Genomic DNA, 21742 nt, shown 5'->3' with positions numbered 1-21742 from the left:
GCATGCTCGTGAGAGTACGGTAGTGCCTCCAGCTATTGTATCATTTCTATTTGCTCATGTTGTCGTAACTGGTGCAAAGTAAAGCAATATTTCCTTGTCATGTTTTTCTGAGTAAAGTTACTGACAATTTTTTTTTAATTGTCTTGGAATTTCTCTGTTAAGATGTTAAGATTTGGATTTAGTCAAGTTTGCATCACAAATCTGTATGTTATCTTTTCTGCCCAACTGTATAGGTTATTTGTGTGTGTAAGCAAATCATAACAGCACATGCTTAAGCTGCATACTTTGGCTATGATTACCTGCTGATGATAAACATGTTATTATCTCTTAAATATCATAGTTATAACACATGCTGTCTTAAAAGTGCAAAACATTGTTGTAAAATGACATTTAAGTACATTTTGTTTTTCATGGAAAACCCCTTAAACAACTTTTGGAGCTGGTATACAAGTCCCCCCCCCCCCCCTTGGTAACTCATGACAAAGAGGAATTGACCAAAACATGTGGATTGAAGTGTGTGAACAGTAAAGCAAAGGTAAAGTAGTTTCACCCTATATGTTTGGTCGAGTCCTGTCTTTGTCATGAGTTAGGGAACGTTCAAATATTACGTAACGCTTTTTTTCCGAATTTTTGACCCTCCCCCATGTAACGCCAACGTAACGCTTTTTTCAATCCCCCCCTCCCCCATGTAACGCTTTTTCACTACAAATTCAGCACAAAAAACTACCATTCTGTACTCGAAAGCGTTACGTAACGTTTTGCTTGAACCCCCTCCCCCCCGATGTGACGCTAACGTAACGCTTTGCATAAACCCCCCCTCCCCCTCGAAGGCGTTACGTAATATTTGAACGTTCCCTTACCAGGGGAGGGTGACTTGTATACCAGCTCTCAACTTTGTTATAATATATGTTTTGTTCTGAAGCATCGATTGTTTTGTGCAGATAAAAATATAGAAAATTGATCATGCAATTTGTTGTAGATTAAATATAGGCCTAGTCTCATTAATCATGCCAAGTTTGTGAAAGCTTCAAAGAATTGCATTGTTGTTGGAACTGATTATGAACATGTTACCTAACACAATATCATTGATTGGTCCAGAGGAGAATGATCATTATGAAGAAGGTAGGCAAAGCATTTTCTTGGTTTGTGTTTTGTATGAACGACTAGCCTAGATAGAATAGTGCTGTAATTGCAGTGCATTTAAATATAGGTTGTGGCTATATTTACACTGCATAGTGTAATAATAGCCTCAATAGTGTTGCCAGACAAGGAATTCTTCCCTAATTTGAGAAAAGCTTAAGGCTGTTGAAAACAAAAACTTGTATTTTGGAGAAAAAAAAATTAGCCCTGGGCAAAGATTAAAACCCTTTAGTATCTTACTCCTAACTCTAACCCTTGTAACCTGAACCCTTTCTAACTTTAATCCTAACTTTGGCAACACCTGATTGTAACCATGGCATTTAGTGTGGAAAAATAGCCACTTCCATAGATGGGTCTGCTACTATTCGGCGAGTCCGATTCGGCTAGTCCAATTCGGCTAGTCCGATTCGGCGAGTGCCCTATTCAGCGAGAGCCCTTTTCGGCGAGTTCCCTATTCGGTGATTTTTTGAAATTTAAAAAAAAATTATCAGGTACCATAGCCTAATTATCATTGCTGCTTTTACATCGTTTTAACGTCGCTAAACGTTGAAATAAGACCCTAATCATAACTCCTAACCTAACCCGTAACCCCTAACCCTAAAACGCAATGATAATTAGGCTACGGTACCCAATAATTAAAAAAAAAAATTCGAAAAATCGCCGAATAGGGAACTCGCCGAAAAGGGCTCTCGCCGAATTGGACTAGCCGAATCGGACTCGCCGAAACGGGCCATTCCATCCATAGATATATGAAATATTAAAAATAGATGAATCATGTACTGAATTTATTAAAATTTAGCTCGCAAGAAAGGAGAAGTGGTTCATTCTGGCCACTTCATGATTTCATCAGTGGCTGACCAAGAAGAGATTGAAGAGAGTGATCCTGATCGTGATTCACCTATCCACTATGAACAAAATCGAATGAGGCAACTTGGTTATGATTTTTCTAATGTTTCCAAGGAAACAAGGGTACCGTATGTCGTTGATTCCAAATTGTTAATCTATTAACCGTAGGACAGGTTTTCAAAGCTATTTCTCAGCCAGACAGTTACTACACTGATGTTTTAAATGCTGAGATTAGAGACTATATAATAAGCATCAAAAAATATGCAGCGATTAGAAGCAGTAGTGTGGAAAACAGACGGACATACAGGAAACAAATTACATTAGAAAAAGGCAACTACATATAATTACAAAAGAATTTGCACCACATGGTACATGATACATCTAGTATATAAATGTTGAGGAGAATGAACGCGCTTCCCACAAATAAAATTGTTTGTTTAAATTTGGGTTGCAGCGTTTGATTAACAGCACTACAACCCAAAACGCTTGGCAACCCAAATTTACACAAACAATTATTTGCGGGAGGCCCATCCATTCTCCTCAACATTTACTAGATGTTTCAGTTGTATCACGTACCCTGTGGTGCAAGTTCTTTTGTAGTTATATAATATAGTTGCCTTTTTCTAATGTACAGTAATTTGTTTTCCGTCTGTCTGTTTTCCACACTATTGCTTTTAATCGCTGCATATTTCTTGTTGCTTATGGTCAGTTAGCTAGTTACCTTCAAGAAGCTGTAATTTATTGGATTTTTATAAATATGTTCATTTTTCAGATTCCTTATGAGGGCTTAAGTTAAGCCGAAAACGTTTGACTGATAAACTATTTGTAAATATGTAAAATATATTGTTATAATGCTTAACCCTATTGTATTATTCTGTCTTGCCTGTTTTTGGTACAAGAAAGCAAACTTTCTCCCGAAACTACATTTTTTATACTTATTTTTTATCTTGTATCTTTCAAACCAATCGCATGAGTTATATATAATATACTTTCAACTTCATTGGATAATCTAGCTTCTAGCGTTTTATGATGTTTGTGTAGTTACAATTTACATCAGTGATGACATTGCACAACCTTGGAGTATATTAAAGGAAAAATGGTATAGATTACAAAACATTTACAGTTTATAACGAAATTATATAATATATTATATATTATATATATAACGAAATGCATTATTGAAGTTTGCTTTCTTTGATTTGGCCTTATTTTGGTTTCTAATTGTCCTGTCTGCTTTCTCTGCAGAACACTTATCAATTCGGACCACTGCCAACCAATAAGATAACAATTGATGGGTCGTTAGCTAGACTGTTTCAATGCATGTCTTTAGCTTATCAAGGGTATGTTCTGTCCCCTTATTGTGGTTGAAGAATTCTTTTCAAGATGAACTGTTTGAATTAAGAATTACCATGATAGAAGCATTGTAATCTTTAACTGGATTTTGTGTCAGATACGTTTTCCGGAGAAGTATTTTTTCTGCTTTCACAGTTCGCACACTTTCCCTGTATGCCATTTATGTAATTGCACAGGACATATATATATACTGTATAACATGTCTTTGTGTTTTATTACAAATAGGTTTCTTGTTTGTAATTTTACTTACAGAATGTTTGTATGTTTCAGAGGAAAGGTTGTATCACCAAAATGGAAAAACTTCAAGGGAATGAAACTGACAGTAAAGGATAAAATACGACTAAATAATGCTATTTGGAGGACGTGGCACATTCAATGTAGGTTTATTATATGTCTCATCAGTTTCATTTTCATGACATTTGCAAAACGATTTTATTACGGTACTACAAGTTATTTTTTACCTGATGTCATTTGTTCACTTATGGCAGTTGATCAACTTTATGGATAGAACAAGGTAGTATGTTACTGTTAGTGATAGTAAGTTTTCACAGGAATCACAGCGCTCATCGAGCTACAATTTACCCAGGTAGCTAGTGAGCTGCTCTCTCAGAGCGGAATGGCCCGTTTCGGTGAGTCCGATTCGGTGAGTCCGATTCGGTTAGTCCGATTCGGTGAGTCCGATCCCTTAACGGGGGATTTTTTCAATTTTTTTTTTTAATTATCGGGTACCATAGCCTAATTATCATTGCCGTTTTAGGGTTAGGGATTAGGGGTTAAAAGTTAGTAACTCACCGAATCGGACTCACCGAATAGTAGCAGACCCCTCTCAGAGTGCCTTATAAAGAAGAGATCCTACGGCCATTTACAGTAACTGAATTGTGTTAAATGCCAGTCTTTTGTATAGCTACCGTTTTTCTTTGCTATTTAGATATAATGAGAAAAAGAAAAGTACAATCCTTCATCCAATTTGCCACACCAATGGAAATAGATTACAACTGGCATGCCAAACCTGAGGTGCTTGCTTTGACGTTGATTTTTGTGAATGTGATTTTGTAAACTTACAAACATTTGCTCACTGTCTAGTGAAGTATGAGAACATTTTGAGGATTTTGGCTATGATATAAAACAGACTTCTCATGGACATGTTACTTTAATATGAGTCAATAAGCAATTGTGTCAACAAGCAAAAAGCTTTAATAAGCAATTGTGTTGCTTCTTACCATTTATCGTGTATGCATCTGTATTTATTTATTCAGGATAGGGTACCATGTCTAATTGTCTACGTGTCTAATTAGGGCACACGACATTATGACGCGTAAACTTGATGCGAGACATTTGACCGCGGCCGACCTCTCACAGTGACATCTCACTTCTCACCACAAAATGTTTCGCGCAAATTCTATTTCATTCACTGAGCATATCTTGCCTTGCAGATTTTTGTTTGCCAGTGTTTAATTCCCATCACAATTTTTTACTAGATACCTACTGTGACGTAAAAGTTACTCAATATTTGAAACAAGAAAATATAGGCTACAACAATAAGCTATAATATAGTGCAATGTGTTGAGTCAATAGAAAGACACCATACATTGAAAGAGTTAAGGATTTCTCTAAAACAGTTTTAAAAGTAATCTGTATTGGTTAGTGCTGTTGGACATAGAAGTAATATAATAATAAAAAATAAAATAAATTTCAGTACAAACTTTCCTATGATGTAATATCGTTGAGGTATCCAAACAGTTCCCATTTGTGGCTTAAATTTTTTGTTCGTTTGTTTGTAACTTTTCATAGATTATTTTCTTGTTTGATATATAATTGAATATATTGGATTACTTTTGTGTCACAAACGTGTAATCAAAAAGCACGTGTTAGAAGTTTAACGCTGGCAAACGAAAATATCTTCACTTCAATAGATGAAATAGACTTTATGCCAAATAGTCTTGCGGTGAGATGTAACTTGTGATGAAATTTCCCTACGGCATGTCTGGAGCAATTAGTTGTCTTGCCCCAGAATGACATGAGCGCGTTTGATACCAAGGCATGTAAGAAGTGTTTGTTTTTTTTAATGTGAAATGCCAAATTTGGCTTTATTGACTTGTAATTTTTCTAAGTCATACAAACTTCCCATTGAGATTAGTTTCAAAATTTTCGTGCTCATGTGTGTTGAAGGCGGTTGTAATGGAGGGCAAATACTGGAAAATGCGAATCGATTCTGTCGTTGCTGAGTACAAGAAATGGAGAGGTTTCTTCATGGAGAAGGTGAGCACTGAGCAAGTTTGCCAAATGCATATCACTCCATCATGAAAGTGGTTTTCCGTTTTTTTTGACATGTATATTTATCCCCAATTGCTTTTTTCAGCTGAAGTTATCCGACTACCCTGGGTTAATGGTATGTATTGAACTACGATTCATTTCCCCGGCAAAAAAATAAATCTAATTTTTTAACTAGATCCTAACTTTTAGCAAAGTGACAGTAACAATGTTGTATATAATCGTGCTTTATATTAAAAAATAAAGTGTATTATAAGTTCTGTTTTTCTCGAATACTTTTATCCCCATACAATCCACTTGCACTGAGAATTAAAGCAATTATAATTTTTTTCTTGTGAAGTAATTGTGTGCATCTTAAAACTTTGTTTGTTAATAAGATAATGCTTGATTGCAAAAAGGGGTCGATTTACATACTCTACCCGTTTTTTGTTTGTTTGATCTTAACGAGCACAAACGTTATATAATACCAAGAAGTCAAAGTGGTAAAATGATGAAGTTAGAATGCAAAGATATCGACAAGATTACACCGAATTTGCTTGGTTTCAAACTTAAGTTATAATCCAGTGGGTTTCGGAGAATGTCAACACATCGTCGTCTTCACGTGCTATCGATTTTCAAAAGCCGAAATCCAGTGACGACACACAGCTAGACGATTTTTCTGACACGTTATTCAACAACTTATCCCAACAGCCGTTTGAGTTTCCTAATGCAAGGGAAATAGGTAAACATGAAGTTAACCTTGTGGTGATTTACTTTCTCTTTTGGAGTGTTGATTCTAGGATGTTCGCATAAAGTTGTTTGACTAAAGGACAAAGGTTTTCAGCCGCAAATTTTATAAGAATGCCTGGCCTTGAGTACCCGACAGTAAAAATAATACTACTTACTCCCCGTATGACACAATACTAGCATTATATCTGCATTCTGCATGGCAATTTTTTTACAAAATGAAACTACCATTCAGACGCCTGATCGACCTCAAGTAAATGCTGTTATCGAAACCTGTCTTCCTGGCCTTGACATAAACATGAAACAGTAAATGACGTTTCAAAGGCTACATTATGTTTATTTTCTTTTTATTGTGGAATTCGATTGTAAACTGTTAACCAATTACGTTGAATTGGTTTTCCCACCTCCACCAGATATACAGATACAAAGGTACACAGATATATAATATTTTTCAGCCATGCAAATGACCAATTCCGACATGATCCAGCCCGGGTTACTTCAACTGCAACCAATCGTCGACGACTTCCTTGACTTTGATTCTATACATGGTAAGATCTGAAGCATGGTTCTCTCGAAGAAATAATGATGTAACTCCCCGTTCTGATGACAAGCTTTATGCTACACCTAATGCGTACTTCGGACGATATAGCTCAAAGAATGACACAGACCATGGAATTTGAACTGCAAACCGATCTGCTATGTTGGATAACAACCAAAATTGCTAGTACAAGTTGATTGAGTAGTAGTTGATAAACACAGTTTTTGTATCTAATTTAAGCTACTTTTGTGTTATTGTTACCATATAGAAAAGTACTAATTGATTTTGTGAGCGTGAATCTAGGTGTTTTGCATTGATTTGAGATTCAGTGATCACGCTTTGGCAAAATTATTATTTCATTGAGATTTAAAGCACATTTACCATAGAGTTTAAAGTTATATATATTGGCGTACAGGTATTATTATTATAGGTTTGCACGTCGGCAAGGTCTGCGTATATTGGTCGTTAATTGTATGGTTTAACATTTTCAACATGTATTTACGAGAGTTGAGTTTTACCTTTGTGTGAAAAAAAATAATGTGAATAAAATTCCTTTCGTTGTTATGACAAATAAATGTTTTTTGCAAGAAAAAATTGTTCTCTTATATTTGCTGATATATTTTTGTTGTTGTTTCATTGCAGACTTGTTAAATCCACCAAAAAAGAACGTGGTCCCCTTTTCGGGTGCGCCCAGTCCAAATTTTCTTCCAAGCTCTACGGACGTCTTCGAAACAAGCAGTTTCGCCAACATGCTGGAGGCTGGTGCCGCTCAGCAACAGAACAATGTTCCCAACAATCAAGTAAGTACACTGTGGTCTAATATAAGACTTTGTTATTAGTTTGGGTGGATTGGACAGGAAGCCAAGAAAGCCAATCCTGGTGCCTTTCCTCAGACAGGTCATGAAGTTTATTGCCAAGATACAAGTTCCGTGTGCTCTCACTGAGTTTCGAACTGACTCTCTTTCGACTGTCATGGAGACGTTCTCTCCTCTCGGTCACGTATCCGTCATCTGTAGCCAGTTGTAAATTGGCAATAATTTCATCTATGCCTTTGACTTTTTCTGGTAATAATTGATTGATTGTTTAAGATGTGGCACAATAACAAAGTTTTCTTTTCATTGGTTCTTGGTGAGTCGCTTTCTCAGTTACATATAACAGCAGATTTGCTCTTTCTTTACTTCATTCTCACGCCCCACTGATATTATTGCAGCCCATGGACTTCAACAATGACTTCCAACAAATACCAACGAAAAATGCCCAACTTCAGCCACGTCAGCAGTTTGCTCTGTCCTCAGATCCTACGTTTTCTGTTATCAACATTGTCCCTGCTCCATCTTATCCGCAGAACAGTAAGCACGTTACGCTGTGTTCTTCCCAGACAGCAAATCAGTTGTTTTTTACATTGATTCAACGTCTACAGACGTTGGTTGCAAGCCTTTCACTCAGTTAGAAATTTCAATTATTAGGTATTATGTAGTTAAACCTCACCAAACCCACTCATGTGTTTACCTGGTGGCTGTCTTTTTCAATTGCCAACATGTTAAGCTATTTCTTACAAGTGTATGTGATGCTGGTTGTATATAATACTGTATATTACAAAAAGGAAGCACGTTATACAAACATCAACAAGACGTCGGTTATTACTATTTTACTACCCTCAGCAAAAACGCTCGTGCAGTACAGGACAGGTTAAAATTCTATCAAGCACGTTTTAATTTGAATTTATTGTTGCGAAACGGTTTAATTTGGAAAAAAGAACGTAGTTTATCTCATTCCAACATGGCTAACAATGGCACTGATATTGTCTGCGCAGGCTTCCAGCAGTCTACGACCGGCCAGATGCCTGGAGAGGCACTTAACAATGTCAATCCTTCTATTCTCCCCAATTATGAAGTAGACCCCACCAAATCATACCCCGTTGAACAAGATTCACTTCAGCAACAAATGTTACCTAAACCGGTACGTAGACGCATGGTAGACGTTGGAATGAAATGCAATGTCACCAGCTAACTAGCTTACCGTAGTTGTTGGAGAGTTATGGCAATCATTTAAGTTTTGTATAGTTTTCTTGCTTCACGATGACTTCCACTTCACACACTGCTATTTAGATTGTTTTGATTTTGAACAATGTTGAAACTGCGTAAGTTGTTCCCTTTCGTTTCATCTCCGTCCCAATATTTATTCACCATCGGTTGTCTCCTCGGTGTATCCAGACAGAAAATCAGCCGTTTTTTACATTGATTTAACGTCTGCAGACGTTGAATCAATGTAAAAAACGACTGATTTGTTGTCTGGTTAATGGTGACTTTGAATTCATTCGGAGATAGACTGGGTGTAATTTAACGATAAGCACTGATTAGATTCCTCCAACAAATTGCGTAAAATATGAAATATTACTATTTGTAATAAAGCGTTCGTATTTTACGTTATGTTGACGCAAAATTGTTCATCATTATTTTATTTCGTGTCAAATTTCGTTTTTCATGATGAACTTCGACCGAAATCGTTTCAAAGTGTCCTAACATTAATCGATCTTTACATTGTGCATAGTTGATAACTTATATGCTATGAGAGGTCCTTTTAATTTGTTATTTGACTATCTTTGTAATGCACTGGTTTCGTATTTTCAGAATCCGCCAGTAAATACAGGTTTTGAAATGAGAAGCAATGCTGCGAATGTACGTCGCCCGTATCCTCAGTTAAAGGTCAGAGTCAAATCGATTTCTAATGTTGTTTTGTTTGGCTTAATGAAAAAAAAAGATCTTTGTGGTATTTTTTTACAAATGTTATTAGTTATTCCCAGGCTAGCAATCTATACCATGCGTTCGCACGCCAGCAATACATGCGCAGGTGCGCCAACGAGGTTTTACTCCCTGCATACACGTATATTCTTATCTCTCAATTTTTGTATCATAGCCAATTTTGTTTTTGAGCTACGAGATGCTCATCATACGAGTTCTCAAACATCATTGTTGTAATTAGACGTCACAAGAGATGCAATACTTTCCACCGCACCAAAGCTGTGATGTTGCGACGCAGCAAAACCCCTCGATCAATCCTATGGTAGTCAATCATACACAAAAGCGGTCTCACCATACGCAAGGTAAGCTATACGTCTCTGGTACTTCACCAAATGCAGTTGTAACATTGCCAATCACACTGTCGTTACGTGACGTCGATTGCCAAAGTGACGTAAATCTGCTAAGCTTTTTGTTTCCAGCCGGCAACCTCTTCAGAAGCGGAGTCGAGACCGCGTCACTCAACAACCTGGCAACGAATCATGTTACTGCTGTGATGCAACCTCCCCAGCCACAACAGAAGCGATTGAGTGAAATAAACATGCCAGTCGTTCGCTCTGATGTCGCTCAGTTGAAACAACTTCTCACCTCCAGTGAGTTTGTACTCTCGCACCGTCGTTGCGTGTAACTGGCGAAGTTCCATTTGAATTTTTAAATTTTGAAGCTCTTTGCATTAAGTTGTGGAAGTTAATGTTTTAACTTAACTGCGCTATTTTGATTGGGCCGATGTTGATCTGCTTTACGTCATACAGGCATGAAAAATGAACTAAAATCATCTTTTATCACACGTTCATTATTTCTCAGACATATCCTGAAGGTAGTTGTCGTCTCACTCTTAGTAGAGTTTTGTGTTTTTCACAATAATTGATCTTTTCAAACGTAAGTTGTTGTAGAATCGTACGCTTCCCCACAACTCCGAAACAATGGACGAAACTCGAACCAAAGAATACCTGCCCAGCCTTCTCAGCAGGTGACTACTTGTCTTCGTTTTATGTTGCTTCAATCAATTGATCTTCAATCACTTCCGTCTATGCTCTTATAATATTTTTTGTGTAGCCTCCCAGCTGGCCAGGTATCGAGCAATCTCAGAAAACAGTCATTAACTCCGCGCAAGGTCCCTCACGTAACCAGCAGGCTTTCGAGCAAACTGCTTCTGGTTGCCACATGGACACAACACCGTCAGGGCAGTCATTTGTTGAAACTATGGACATGGAGCAGGGATCTCACGGTAACACGCATTTCTACCCTTTTCTTCAGTTTTAACTGAAGCCAATCATGAGTTACCATTCATTTGAAAACACATTATTTTCATTGTTTTATTTCTTCTCAACTTGTTTCGGCAGGCAATCAGCGGTAATCTACAATGCACTCATTTTCTTTACGCATTTTACGGTTGCGGTAAATGCAGCTCCCGTCTAAATACAATTCTTCATCGCTTATCAAGTCTAAGCAATGTTGAAGGCATGCAGAAAGCTAACTCTCGCTTCGATGTAGGAATTACCAGTATGTTGTAGTGACATGTCGCTGTTGATTTTTTAGAACCTGTTCTATCAATGCCCCAAGACCAGGACATGGCACAAACGGTAAATGCTAATTTGCATTGTTAACTAAACCCAGTTGAACAATCGCCTACTTTTTCATTGAATCAACGTCTGTAGACGCTGAGTCTGGGTGAAAAGAACTGTTTCTGGCTGGTATAGCATTCACAACTCACACTGCCACAGTTTGACATAGATCATTACTATGTACTTGTGCATCCCACGCAGTTGATGGAGACGTGGCGACATAGATTTTATGTTCCTGAAGTTTGAATTAACACTGATTTTATGTTCCTGAAGTTAATTAATTCGCTGCCAGTAAAAAAGTTTTCGTTTAGTTTTGTGAGAAATTTTTATGTTATTTTGTAAACCGTGACACTAAACCGTTGATATTGTCTACGTTTAGCTCTGCAATTTTCAGAGATGTGCAATGTTTTATTAATTATGTACTAATGTTTTATTTAACCTTTTTTCGCTTAAATCCCTTAGTATGGGATCGCCGAGGAGGATGTTTGACATCCAAAACACCATGTTGTGCTCATGCTCTTGTCAATCCCATTCCTTTCATATCCCCTTTAATAGGTTCTCAGCTTTTAGTTCTGTGATCAAAATTATACACTTTTCACTTGTGGAGGCTTATGCTTTTTCTTAGATGCTGTATCAGTCGTAAAAGATTAAGATCAACGATTTATTTTTGATTAAAATCGTCTTTTTCACCCTATGGCATAAAATTTATTGAAAATCTGTAGGGAAAATGTTGAAAACAGGTTATTTATACATGGTTAGAGAAATTATTCACATTTCGTCGTCAGCAGTTTGGTAAAACTCTTAACTTGATTGTCTATTATTACATAACAATTCATTCATGCGTCCATGAAAATTGTGTCGTCACTTTTTGATTTGGATTTTCGGTCAATTATGCATATCTATGCAATCATATGTGCAAAATCTTGATTTGGAAGAGTGCAAAATCACATACAACAGAATATTCTTAATTCTTATACCTGCTCAAAAATCACCTGATGAACAAGAAGTTAGCAATGACGTATTTGCACGTCATAATATTTGTATTGTAGGAAGCTCAGCAAAAGCCAGATTCGCTTTCAACCGAGCAAAGACGTCGTTTTAACATCAAAATGGAATTTTCTCGATTGCAAAAGACGTTATACGGTGACAGTTTTCAAAGCCACACGAAGGTGAGTATCTTGCCTCTAAAAATACACAAGTGAACGAAAACTATCTCTTGAAAACATCATTCAAAACGATTTGAAACAGTTAAGGTTCTCCATCTGGTTCAATTTTTATTAAGGAGCTAGATTCACTAAAGAAAAAGAAAAAAACAATGATATTAAACCTAAATGTTAATTTCCTAAAATCTTTAAAAAAAAAACTCTGATGAGATAAGTATATTTCTAGGGAGTCCCGGCAAGGGGTAAACGATAGTAAAATAGGTAGAGCTTCTAAGGGATGTTAATGGCGGTGCCTTTTTATCTTGGTAGACCAGCAAAGCTGCCTTGATGAGCAAAGCAGCCCAACAGATCCAGAAATTGAAGATGGAAAAAGTTAAACGAGATAGGGAAATTTCCAGTTTAAAAGAAGACTTGGAAAAGTTGAAACTTTCCATAAGGTATGCGACGCACATCAATTTTCTAGTCTACATCCGGCGCAACTGTGCGAGATCACGTCAGACTATACGGTCTAGACATGTATGTGCTGAGTAAGCATTTGACGTCGCTTCATTTCATTTAGCTAACCCACATTACAACCATGAGCAAAGTACGCAAGTGGCATGTTCATTTCGTTTTGAAACTACCTTTGTACCGTCAGTTTATGCCAACCTTGCAAGAAAGCTGATTTTGTATTCATGCATTCGGCGGTCCGTTTATGTTCTGTCCATGTTGTACAGTAGTAATTTTTATGGAATTGTATTGCAGAAACTACAGTTAGCGACTTTGAATTATTATTCTGAAAGCATCTGTAATACTTTGTGGCATCAGTCCAATCAGAAGTGAAGGTGCCTTTCGCTTCCCGAATTTCTTAATCATTTTGCTTTTCAGCTCCTCTCAGCGGCAATTGCCAGCTACCGGTGCTCCTGTGCCTCGACATCGCACAGAAGAAGCAAAGAATCAGTTCGAGACTTGGGCTCGGGAAAGAACGAAGCAAGATTGGAAGTTTTATATTTTTGGGGTCGTCATCAGGCCGTGGTTCGATTCCTACCTGAGTCACGTATCTAGCGTCGACATGGCGCGGTTTAATCAATCAGTGCGTGAGTGGCTGGATACAGGGTGTTCTTTGCCTGTTCTCAGACGAGGTGGGTGGTGGCTTCAATACGCTTTCTCAATCAAATTGTGAAGTAACACATCTCAGACTATAAATCAACAGCAAATGGTCATAAAAAAAATTAGAAAGCATTTAATTTTAAATGCTAACACCATAGAATTTTTTTGCTTTTTGGGCGATTTACGGGATTGAAGTTACGTGTTTAATTCGGTTTCCTTCTCATCACCAGGTGTCGTGCAATCACTACAAGTTCTGAGCACCACCACCTGCATACTGAACAATGCATCGCAGTTACAAAAGCAAGTAGAGGATTCCTTTAAAAACCAACCCTAGTTTGGTGGAAGTAGCAGAGCAACGCTACGAGAGTTATGTGGTTCTCGCGCTGCATCGTTATTCTGCTACCAACGTACAAGTTGCTTTCTGTTTTTCGCCACTCAACGTAGCTCAGCACTCTTCGCTGACCGAAGCTATTCCTTGACTAAAAGGTTCCGAAAAGGAAACCATCTTTACGCTCTACTCGAGTGCACTGATATCTTGACAAGCGATTTGCCAGTGGTGCCATACGTTTGTTTGACAATGTGCTATTTTGTAGTGAGAAATAAACTTTCGATATTCTGCCCACTCTGCCACTGTTCTGTTCCATTTCAAGACAATGTCCTTAAACGCGTCGTCATATCAACCTTGCAGTCTTGCCTGTGATTCTTGTACATTGTTGTATGGGCCTTCACCCTTCATTCAGCATCATCATAAGGAAACATGCTTTCTTAGTCGAAGTTATTTTTGCATTTTAAAATTGAGTGACATCATGTTCTTCCATTCTGATTAGCATTGAGGTTGAGCTAGTTATTGCTTTTTAAGTAGTTTTGAATGTCTGAATTTCTCCATATGCAAGTCGGGTAGCAGTGCTGCCATATTTCTGTTTGTTTTATTTTTAATGTTTTGTTGTTCTGTCTCAGCTGGAAAACCCGTTCTTTTTACATTTATTTAACGCTTGCGGATGTTAAAAGAAATGTAAAAAGTGCAGGTTTTGGTAGCTGTTGTGATGTTACAGCATCAACGATTTTTTACTTGAATCGTTTTTTTTTAATGTCGGTTTACTTTTGTAGATGACTGCACAATCAGCAATGGGTGGAAACGTTTGTTTCATTTTTTACAGACTACAGTGGCACCTCACTGTATTTTAATGTTTTGGCAGGTAAAAAGACCCTTCGTGTGGTTAAGGACTTTGCCTCGTACTTCGGCTTTGTATTTGTAATTGATTGCTCTTTCCTTAATGCAGTTTGTCGACTGCAAAGTTTGTTACCTAGTGCTCTTTAATTTTGTTTTTGTCTCTGTTCAAACAAAAACTCTTCCTCGTTGACTCTCATCGTTCAACTCGTTATTTTGATTTCATTAACTCCAGTCTCTGATCTGATCGCGTCATTTTTTTTCATCAGTTTCACCTATCTTCCTGTTTGCTGTTGCATTTCTCAATTTCAATTAATTGAAATGAAAAGTAAATAGAGTGTGGCTTGGGAAAAAAAGTTACAAGCGTGGCTACAAGCCAATAGGACGCTATTTCCGTAAATATATTTTAAACATGGCCGTTTCAAGAACAAACTGCTTCTGTTTTACGCCATTTTGCGGTTATAATAATGTGTGTTTTTGCTCTAACCTATACTATTGTTTCATACAGTCTTTGATATGACCTAACTAAATATTGAACCTAAATCCGTCAATCCAGACTCGGCGCACTATCCACTAAGTGAAATGTTTTCTACAAACTTCTAGGTTTAAACAAGAAATCGAAAATGCATAGTTACGTTTTTTGTCTGCAACAAAACTTTGCAAAAAAATTCACATCAGGCTGCATAGGCACTGTAGCCTAGTAGTAGCAGTCCCAGGTTTCAGCAAAAGTGTAAACCTTTAGACGGTGGTTGATACGATTTATTCGTTGACATCCAGCGGCTTCCTTCAGAAGCTCGTGCTGCTTGCAACAACACTGCGTTGTCGAGCTCGACTTTGCGCAATAAAACAGCATCGGAATCAGTTAAATATGAAATTCGATCATGCAAAGGTAAGCCACTAATTTAAGAAAACTTATGACCCAGTTGAGGTAGCCTACGTAGGAGTTTCGTGAAAGTGGAGGGTCAGCATTTTTTTTTAGAAAAACGCTCATTTGCTGGAGTAGGCCTAAAGGGTTGCCGTAGCTTGCTCAGTGAAAAACTTGGCGACTTAACCAACCAAACAACCTTTATCGCACTGGTAGACTGCTGAATGTGTCAATCCTCATTTGTAGAGTCGGAGTAGCCAACCCTTGCAATTGAGCTTAGCCGCACTATTCTAAAAGCTCTGTTTCAGGGGGTAGCCACTTTAACAAATAGAAATTCTGCCACTGCGAATGACTACAATGCTACCGCCAACCAATCAGAACATGTTATAAGAGGCTACCATCCAATTGTGACCTTTCTAGCACTCAGCCAGAGAGTTAATGCTTGTTTTGAACTTTATTTGGTAATTACAGAAGAAAAAAGGGCAATAGCAGTGGTGGGAATCGAACCCGCGTTAATGACATAACTAATTTCTAGCCCTAACCCTCAAGCTAAGCAGCTGACAGAAACTCCATCACTTGATTTGCTTTGTGTCATCTTCTTTTCGCTCTTTTTCACGTCATAGAAAACGTAGCTTATGATTGGTTGGCGGTGCATTCTAGTTAATTGCAGTGGCAGAATTTTTCCTTGTTAAAGTGGCTACCGTTCCAGGGCATAGGACTTGTGGTGTCAAGGTATGAAGCTGATGATGTGGTTAAATATTGCAACGGCTTACAAAATTATTTCTGATTTTTTTAACCTAGCGACCTAGCCTATCAACTAAAATGACGATTACGTCTTAATTAATTACGATTTCTGTGAGGGACGTTTACGAGTTTGCATGTTTAGTGTATAGTATTTATTTGTGTTGGCTACGTTTTCAGCGTAGCCTACGCTAGGTTGTGCTAATATTTTAATAATAGTCTATCATTTCTAACTCCATTTCCTACATTTAAAAGCCTTGGTGACATGAAAAAACTTGAAATGCTTTCAACTTTTATTACCGACGCAAACATTCAAAGTTGCCAACTTATTCTATTCCCACGATTTATGATAGTCAACGTTACAAGATCTGTTGAGATGAGACTAGGCTACATGACTTTTTAGAACATGCTTTTTATATTTCAGTTTCACTCCTTTTGTCCTTCAAAAACAGCCATTTTTCCTCCCATGCCTGCTTTGGCTTCAATGTTTTCTCTCCAATCTTTTACTTCGGCCTGAAAAAATTAAACTATTTGCGAAATCTATAGGTTACAGTGAAGGTTTTTATTACACCGGTAATCTACAGTAGTTTCAGGTTTGCCATATTTTGTAAAAAACACTTACATCTTCTTTTTTGGAACCTTCCTTTTTGACCGATTTAAGGTTAGATCGGAGGTCCATGGAAACTTTGTGTTTGGATCCAAGGAGCGCTCTCAACATCTGATCAGCAGACATTCTGACTCGACGAAGAGGAGGACGCTTAAACTTTCCCCGAAGATCAAATATTTTTTGGTTTAAGTCTTCAATCTGAATATAACAACATGGCGAAGGTTAATATCGTTGAGTATTGAAATTAGGGTCATTATATTACGGGATGCAAAGATGCTCTTTTCCGGATACATTAGAAGGGTCAATTCAACATTCTTTTAATGCCATAGGCCTGCTAATAAGCTTGCATTCAACAAGAAATCTTAAATGACTTTAAAATTAACCTTACTAGCCTGCTTCCATATAACTTAGGTTAACCTACAAAAATTGCAATATTCTGTAAATTAAAAAAAAACTTCTAGTGTGGCGGATAAGCCAAAAGGTGTAGTGTAGCATCCCATTGATCTAAAATCTCTAGATAGAATATAGGTAAGCCTATATGCAAGGGTGGGCAATAGCGTGCTACTTTTTGGTAGCAGTATAGCGCCGTTATATTTTTGTTGGAGCAGCGACGCTACTTTTTTTCGCGGTAGCGTAGAGGCGCTACATTTCTTTCAGTCAAACTGTCGTTACTCGCTACTTTCCAATACAAAGTGAAAAAAATGACTTTTTTTGGAGAATTTTTTTGGAAACAATTAATGCATGAAAAATTTAAAGCAAAAGTCATTCAACTGTTGCGGGAAACATCAAAACACGTTGATACCGACAACAGCGACACCAACACCAGTCACGACTCCGAGGATGAATGTTTTGGTGTGTTGGTGTCATTGCATGAAACGTCGATACGGAAAGAAAGGCAATTGTGGAGGTCTTTTTTCAGACAGAGGCAAGTCCTTGAGCTTTCCCAGTGCCGATTTATAGCCTAACCCCTCTTTATTACGTACAACACCCCCATTCCTTTCAGTGCTGCGATTGAGAGATTTTTTTCCTTTGGAAAAGACGTGCTGAAGCCAAATCGAGCAGGACTCGGCGACTAACATTTTGAAAGATGCGTAGCAATAAATTTCACCTAGAACGTGTTTTTATAACGACACTGAAATGGCAATTTAGCCTAAACGAATGATATTCATTTTCAAGTGCTTACTGTGTCAGTTTAAGTTAAGACAAAAGTAGCGGTAGCGCGCGCTATTTTAGATCGGGTAGCGCGCTACTTTTAAGTAGCGAATGTCCACCTCTACCTATACGTAACTGATTTACAGAGGTTTATAGTTTATACCGTTAGCAACAGCAGTAGGCTACCCTATAGGCTCCCTCGGACTGAGATAGCATTTCTTTTTGAAACCTTTATAGGGACCAATCAATTTTGCTCGAAGAAGTAAACGTCACAACATACTTCTTGATCATTTTTCTTTACCCTGGCTTCAATATCAAATCTTTGTTCGTCCACTTTGTCAATTTTAGCATGAAGTTCACGACAGAGATCCTTTAAAAAATATGTTCTTATATTAGCATTATTCCGAGTTTTAGCAAAAAAAAATAAAATTCAATCTATAGTAGAACGTATGCTTTTGGGACTAAAACTTTGGTTTAGATGAAGCATCATTTATCTTTGAAAACATTTGTTAGTGGTGAAAACATTCATCAATCAGTTTTATTACGGCACCGGTACAGAAGGCTTTGTCAGTTTCACATTGAAAACATTTACGTGTAAAATTCAAATGCAAACCATTATTCAAAGTGATAACATTCAAATTGCCTAATAGCCTATACGGTAGGCTACAATATACTTTGAATGTAGCGTAATGCAGCTGAAACTATTAAAAGCAATGTTTCAACTTTTATGCGATAGGCTAAGATTAACACTGCAAATTATAAATATTGATTAAAATGTGTAATTTGCAATATTTAGACTACCATCAACTCTTGTTGAGACATGGAAGATATGTTTCCAAGTGGCTGCAATCTTTTGCTGAGGGCAGCTTTCTTCTCTTCCGCTTTCCTCTCCGCCTCTCTTTTTAGCTCTTCTCGAGCTTTGTTAAGCATAAGCGACTTCAGCATCGCCTTGCGCTGATGTGTCATTCTTCTAGCTCCACTCTGGACAAACAAAATGCAATTAACCCATTCAAAAGAGAAACAATTTTTGGATTTATTTAATTATCAACACCTTCTGCAACGTGTCCGAGGAAAATGCTGCTGCGTCACGCATAGCCTGTAGTAGGCTATTGTTCGACAAGCTTCTTGGAGGATTACTAAACCTTTACACTCAATCCAAGATTTCAAAATCCAGGTATAGCCTGAAGGCTGAAGTTTGTGTAACTGCAAACGCAAGCGACCATTAGCCTCCGACCCTAGATGAAGAGACCAGGCTACTGTAGGCTATCTATCTAATCGACATGGGCTAAACGCCAATTCTAATCTCAAATAGAAGAAACCAACAAAACATAGATAACGAATGTTAGCCTACTAGGGTAGCATTTAAACTTACTGCATGCTTTATCTCAGATATTTCACTAACTACGATATTCTAAGTAAGTAGGCTAATCCTTCACATTAGTAAAAAAAACTTATTAACAGGCAGTGTATTTTTGGGGTTATATAAGGTTGATTGTTTTGAGGTGCAACAAAACCGTGAGGCATGCGGAAAAATAATCCAATGTCAATCGGTGAACAAAGTTTAAAAAAACAATAACAGGCCATAAAACTAGTTGAATGTTTTACAACGCTACCATAAGATTCGCTTGACTAGCAGATATCTGCAGTCGACACCACATTCTTTGTCAAAGTAACCAGCAGTTGTTGAAACTCAGCTGCCGCTGAGCTTTGGGAATTAGCGCACGGCGTTTCAGAGCTTGATTTTAGTTTTGGAGCACGGAAGGCTAGGCTTTGGCTAGGTTTACTCGAAACAAAACGAAAAAAAATCATTAACGTCAACAGTGCTTCAAATTCAACTGAACATTTTTTTTCTTTTTCGACTGAGCCCTTTTCAGATAGCGACAAATATATCAACGTAATGTACTATTAGCAAATTACACTAATTACTGATTTTTTTTGTTTAATTTATGTCACAAACAATATCCATTCATGGATGTATAGGCAAACGACATTAATCTTATTCTTCTGCGATTTTTTCGATTGGCAATTATACTGCCAATGGTCATTATCTGAAATCATATCGCAATCAACTTTATGTTACTTGAATAAGCTACCGGTTTTTCAACTTCCCAGTAGGATAGGCTACAGATCAGATCGTTTAGTGTGGATAGCTACGTGTCGACATGCAAGCTTGTGTAAGTGCTGGCGCATCGTGTTATCAGCCAATGCAGTACATTATCTCCGTTTGATGACATGACACTGCTACTGCCAAAGGAATTGTTGAAAATGGTTTTCTTTTTCTTTGGAGGGGCGAGGTAGTTTTTCTTTTCTTCCATCTGTTATAATTGAAGGCATTGAAACATTATGCAAAATAGCGGCACCATAGTGCTTGATCGGTGTTATGTGAAGGAAAGCATAACCTTTTCCAGTTCGTGTTTCTTCTCTTGCTCAACTTTCTTTTCCTCCTCCCCTTCTTCTTTTTCCTCAACCTCTTCTTCTTCTTCATCTTCTTCGCTTTCACTTTCTTCTTCCTCTTCCTCACTTGAAGAAGATTCTTCTTCTGAATCCGAGTTAGCGTACTTGCAGAAATGTTTAGGTGAATAAGAAATCGAACGTCTGCTTTGATAAGTAATATTGTTTACTAATTTAATATATACAGTTTCACTTTTTTATTTTTTTAGAATCACTGAGCCAAGTTAGCCTATGCCTACATTTCGCTAAGGAAAGTAATGCTACAGTTGTCAGCTTACTATCCTACACACTTGAAAACCTTAATCGCTAGTTGGAGCCCTTTCAACTCTTACCTGGTCGTCTTCACCCATATTTGTTGATAAGTTTGTTTATAGAAATTGAATTAGCTTTAAAAATATTGTCAAAACACAATAATTGATTTTCACTGGAAAATACAGTACAATAGCTTTGTTTTTCATTATGTTTGTCAAGACTTCACCGTACTAAACAACAACAACACCGGCGCAGGATGTAATATGATTTTATGCAAATCAAAAATTGAAATAAACAAAATAACTCAAACGTTTTTTGAAGCTCTCATTAGGAAATCCACAATAGTTATGTAATCAAACTGAAAGTAGGACTTAGATCTTGCTTTAGTGTCTAAGTACATCAAACTAATGATATTGTACTTCTTAGAGAACAGTTGCCTAGCGTATAACTTATAGGCCACTAAGAAATAGCCTACAAACTTTATGCTACACCTACACCACTCGGATGGCACAGTTCAAGAACTGGATTTCTCACTGTAACTTTAGTTGTAGCTTAAATGTAAGTTTATTGACGAAGGTCTCATCAAGCTGAAAATGTGCAAGAAGTTCTTTGTATTTGATTGTTTGCGATAAAATAACGTTTAATTCTTTTCTTGTTGCTCAGTGTTTTTAAGTTTATGCAAAAATAAAGTGAATTCTCAACCAAAACTTAGTTAAGTATTGGTTTAACAAAACAAAAAAATGTTGCAGTTTAAAAAGACAAGTAGCCTAAAATGCAAATGTCGATGTTAAGTTGGCCTTTTTTATGCTTGTAACATCTTTTACAAAAATGACGCAAAATTATTGAATCAGTTTCAGTACAAGTGAGACATCAATTTCGGTAACACAAAAGTGTTTACGTTCATACTTGATTCATATGACTAGCAAATGGCAAGGATCACTTCTATAGCCTGCAGCTCATCAGCCTATCGACCACCTTGTCACAGTTATCGGCTATGCGAGCTAACCACTGAAGTAC

At 37.3% G+C, this 21742-nt stretch overlaps 2 protein-coding genes across 2 annotated transcripts; one reads left to right on the top strand and one right to left on the bottom strand.

The window, feature by feature from the left end:
- The first annotated feature begins 948 nt into the window (after positions 1–948).
- LOC145780594 (MLX-interacting protein-like) lies at positions 949–15519 on the top strand. The gene is made up of 22 exons (XM_082592223.1): positions 949–1122; positions 1940–2109; positions 3232–3326; positions 3610–3716; positions 4268–4353; positions 5509–5598; positions 5699–5728; positions 6175–6331; positions 6792–6884; positions 7517–7674; positions 8085–8223; positions 8688–8833; positions 9505–9579; positions 9857–9977; positions 10095–10265; positions 10566–10642; positions 10729–10900; positions 11212–11255; positions 12287–12406; positions 12710–12837; positions 13268–13521; positions 13720–15519. The coding sequence occupies exons 1-22, from the start codon at positions 1059–1061 to the stop codon at positions 13821–13823; spliced, it is 2601 nt and encodes an 866-aa protein (XP_082448349.1). The 5' UTR covers positions 949–1058; the 3' UTR covers positions 13824–15519.
- A 1005-nt stretch (positions 15520–16524) lies between these two features.
- On the bottom strand, positions 16525–20898 carry LOC145780605 (troponin I, fast skeletal muscle-like). The gene is made up of 7 exons (XM_082592232.1): positions 20806–20898; positions 20422–20580; positions 20236–20337; positions 18824–19003; positions 18303–18392; positions 16886–17068; positions 16525–16776 (listed from the first exon to the last, which is right to left on the bottom strand). The coding sequence occupies exons 1-7, from the start codon at positions 20821–20823 to the stop codon at positions 16690–16692; spliced, it is 819 nt and encodes a 272-aa protein (XP_082448358.1). The 5' UTR covers positions 20824–20898; the 3' UTR covers positions 16525–16689.
- Between the last annotated feature and the right edge of the window lie 844 nt (positions 20899–21742).

The sequence above is a fragment of the Aplidium turbinatum genome, chromosome 1, assembly GCF_918807975.1.
Source record: "Aplidium turbinatum chromosome 1, kaAplTurb1.1, whole genome shotgun sequence".
NCBI classification, from domain to species: Eukaryota; Metazoa; Chordata; class Ascidiacea; order Aplousobranchia; family Polyclinidae; genus Aplidium; species Aplidium turbinatum.
This window is presented reverse-complemented; position numbering and strand designations above follow the sequence as displayed.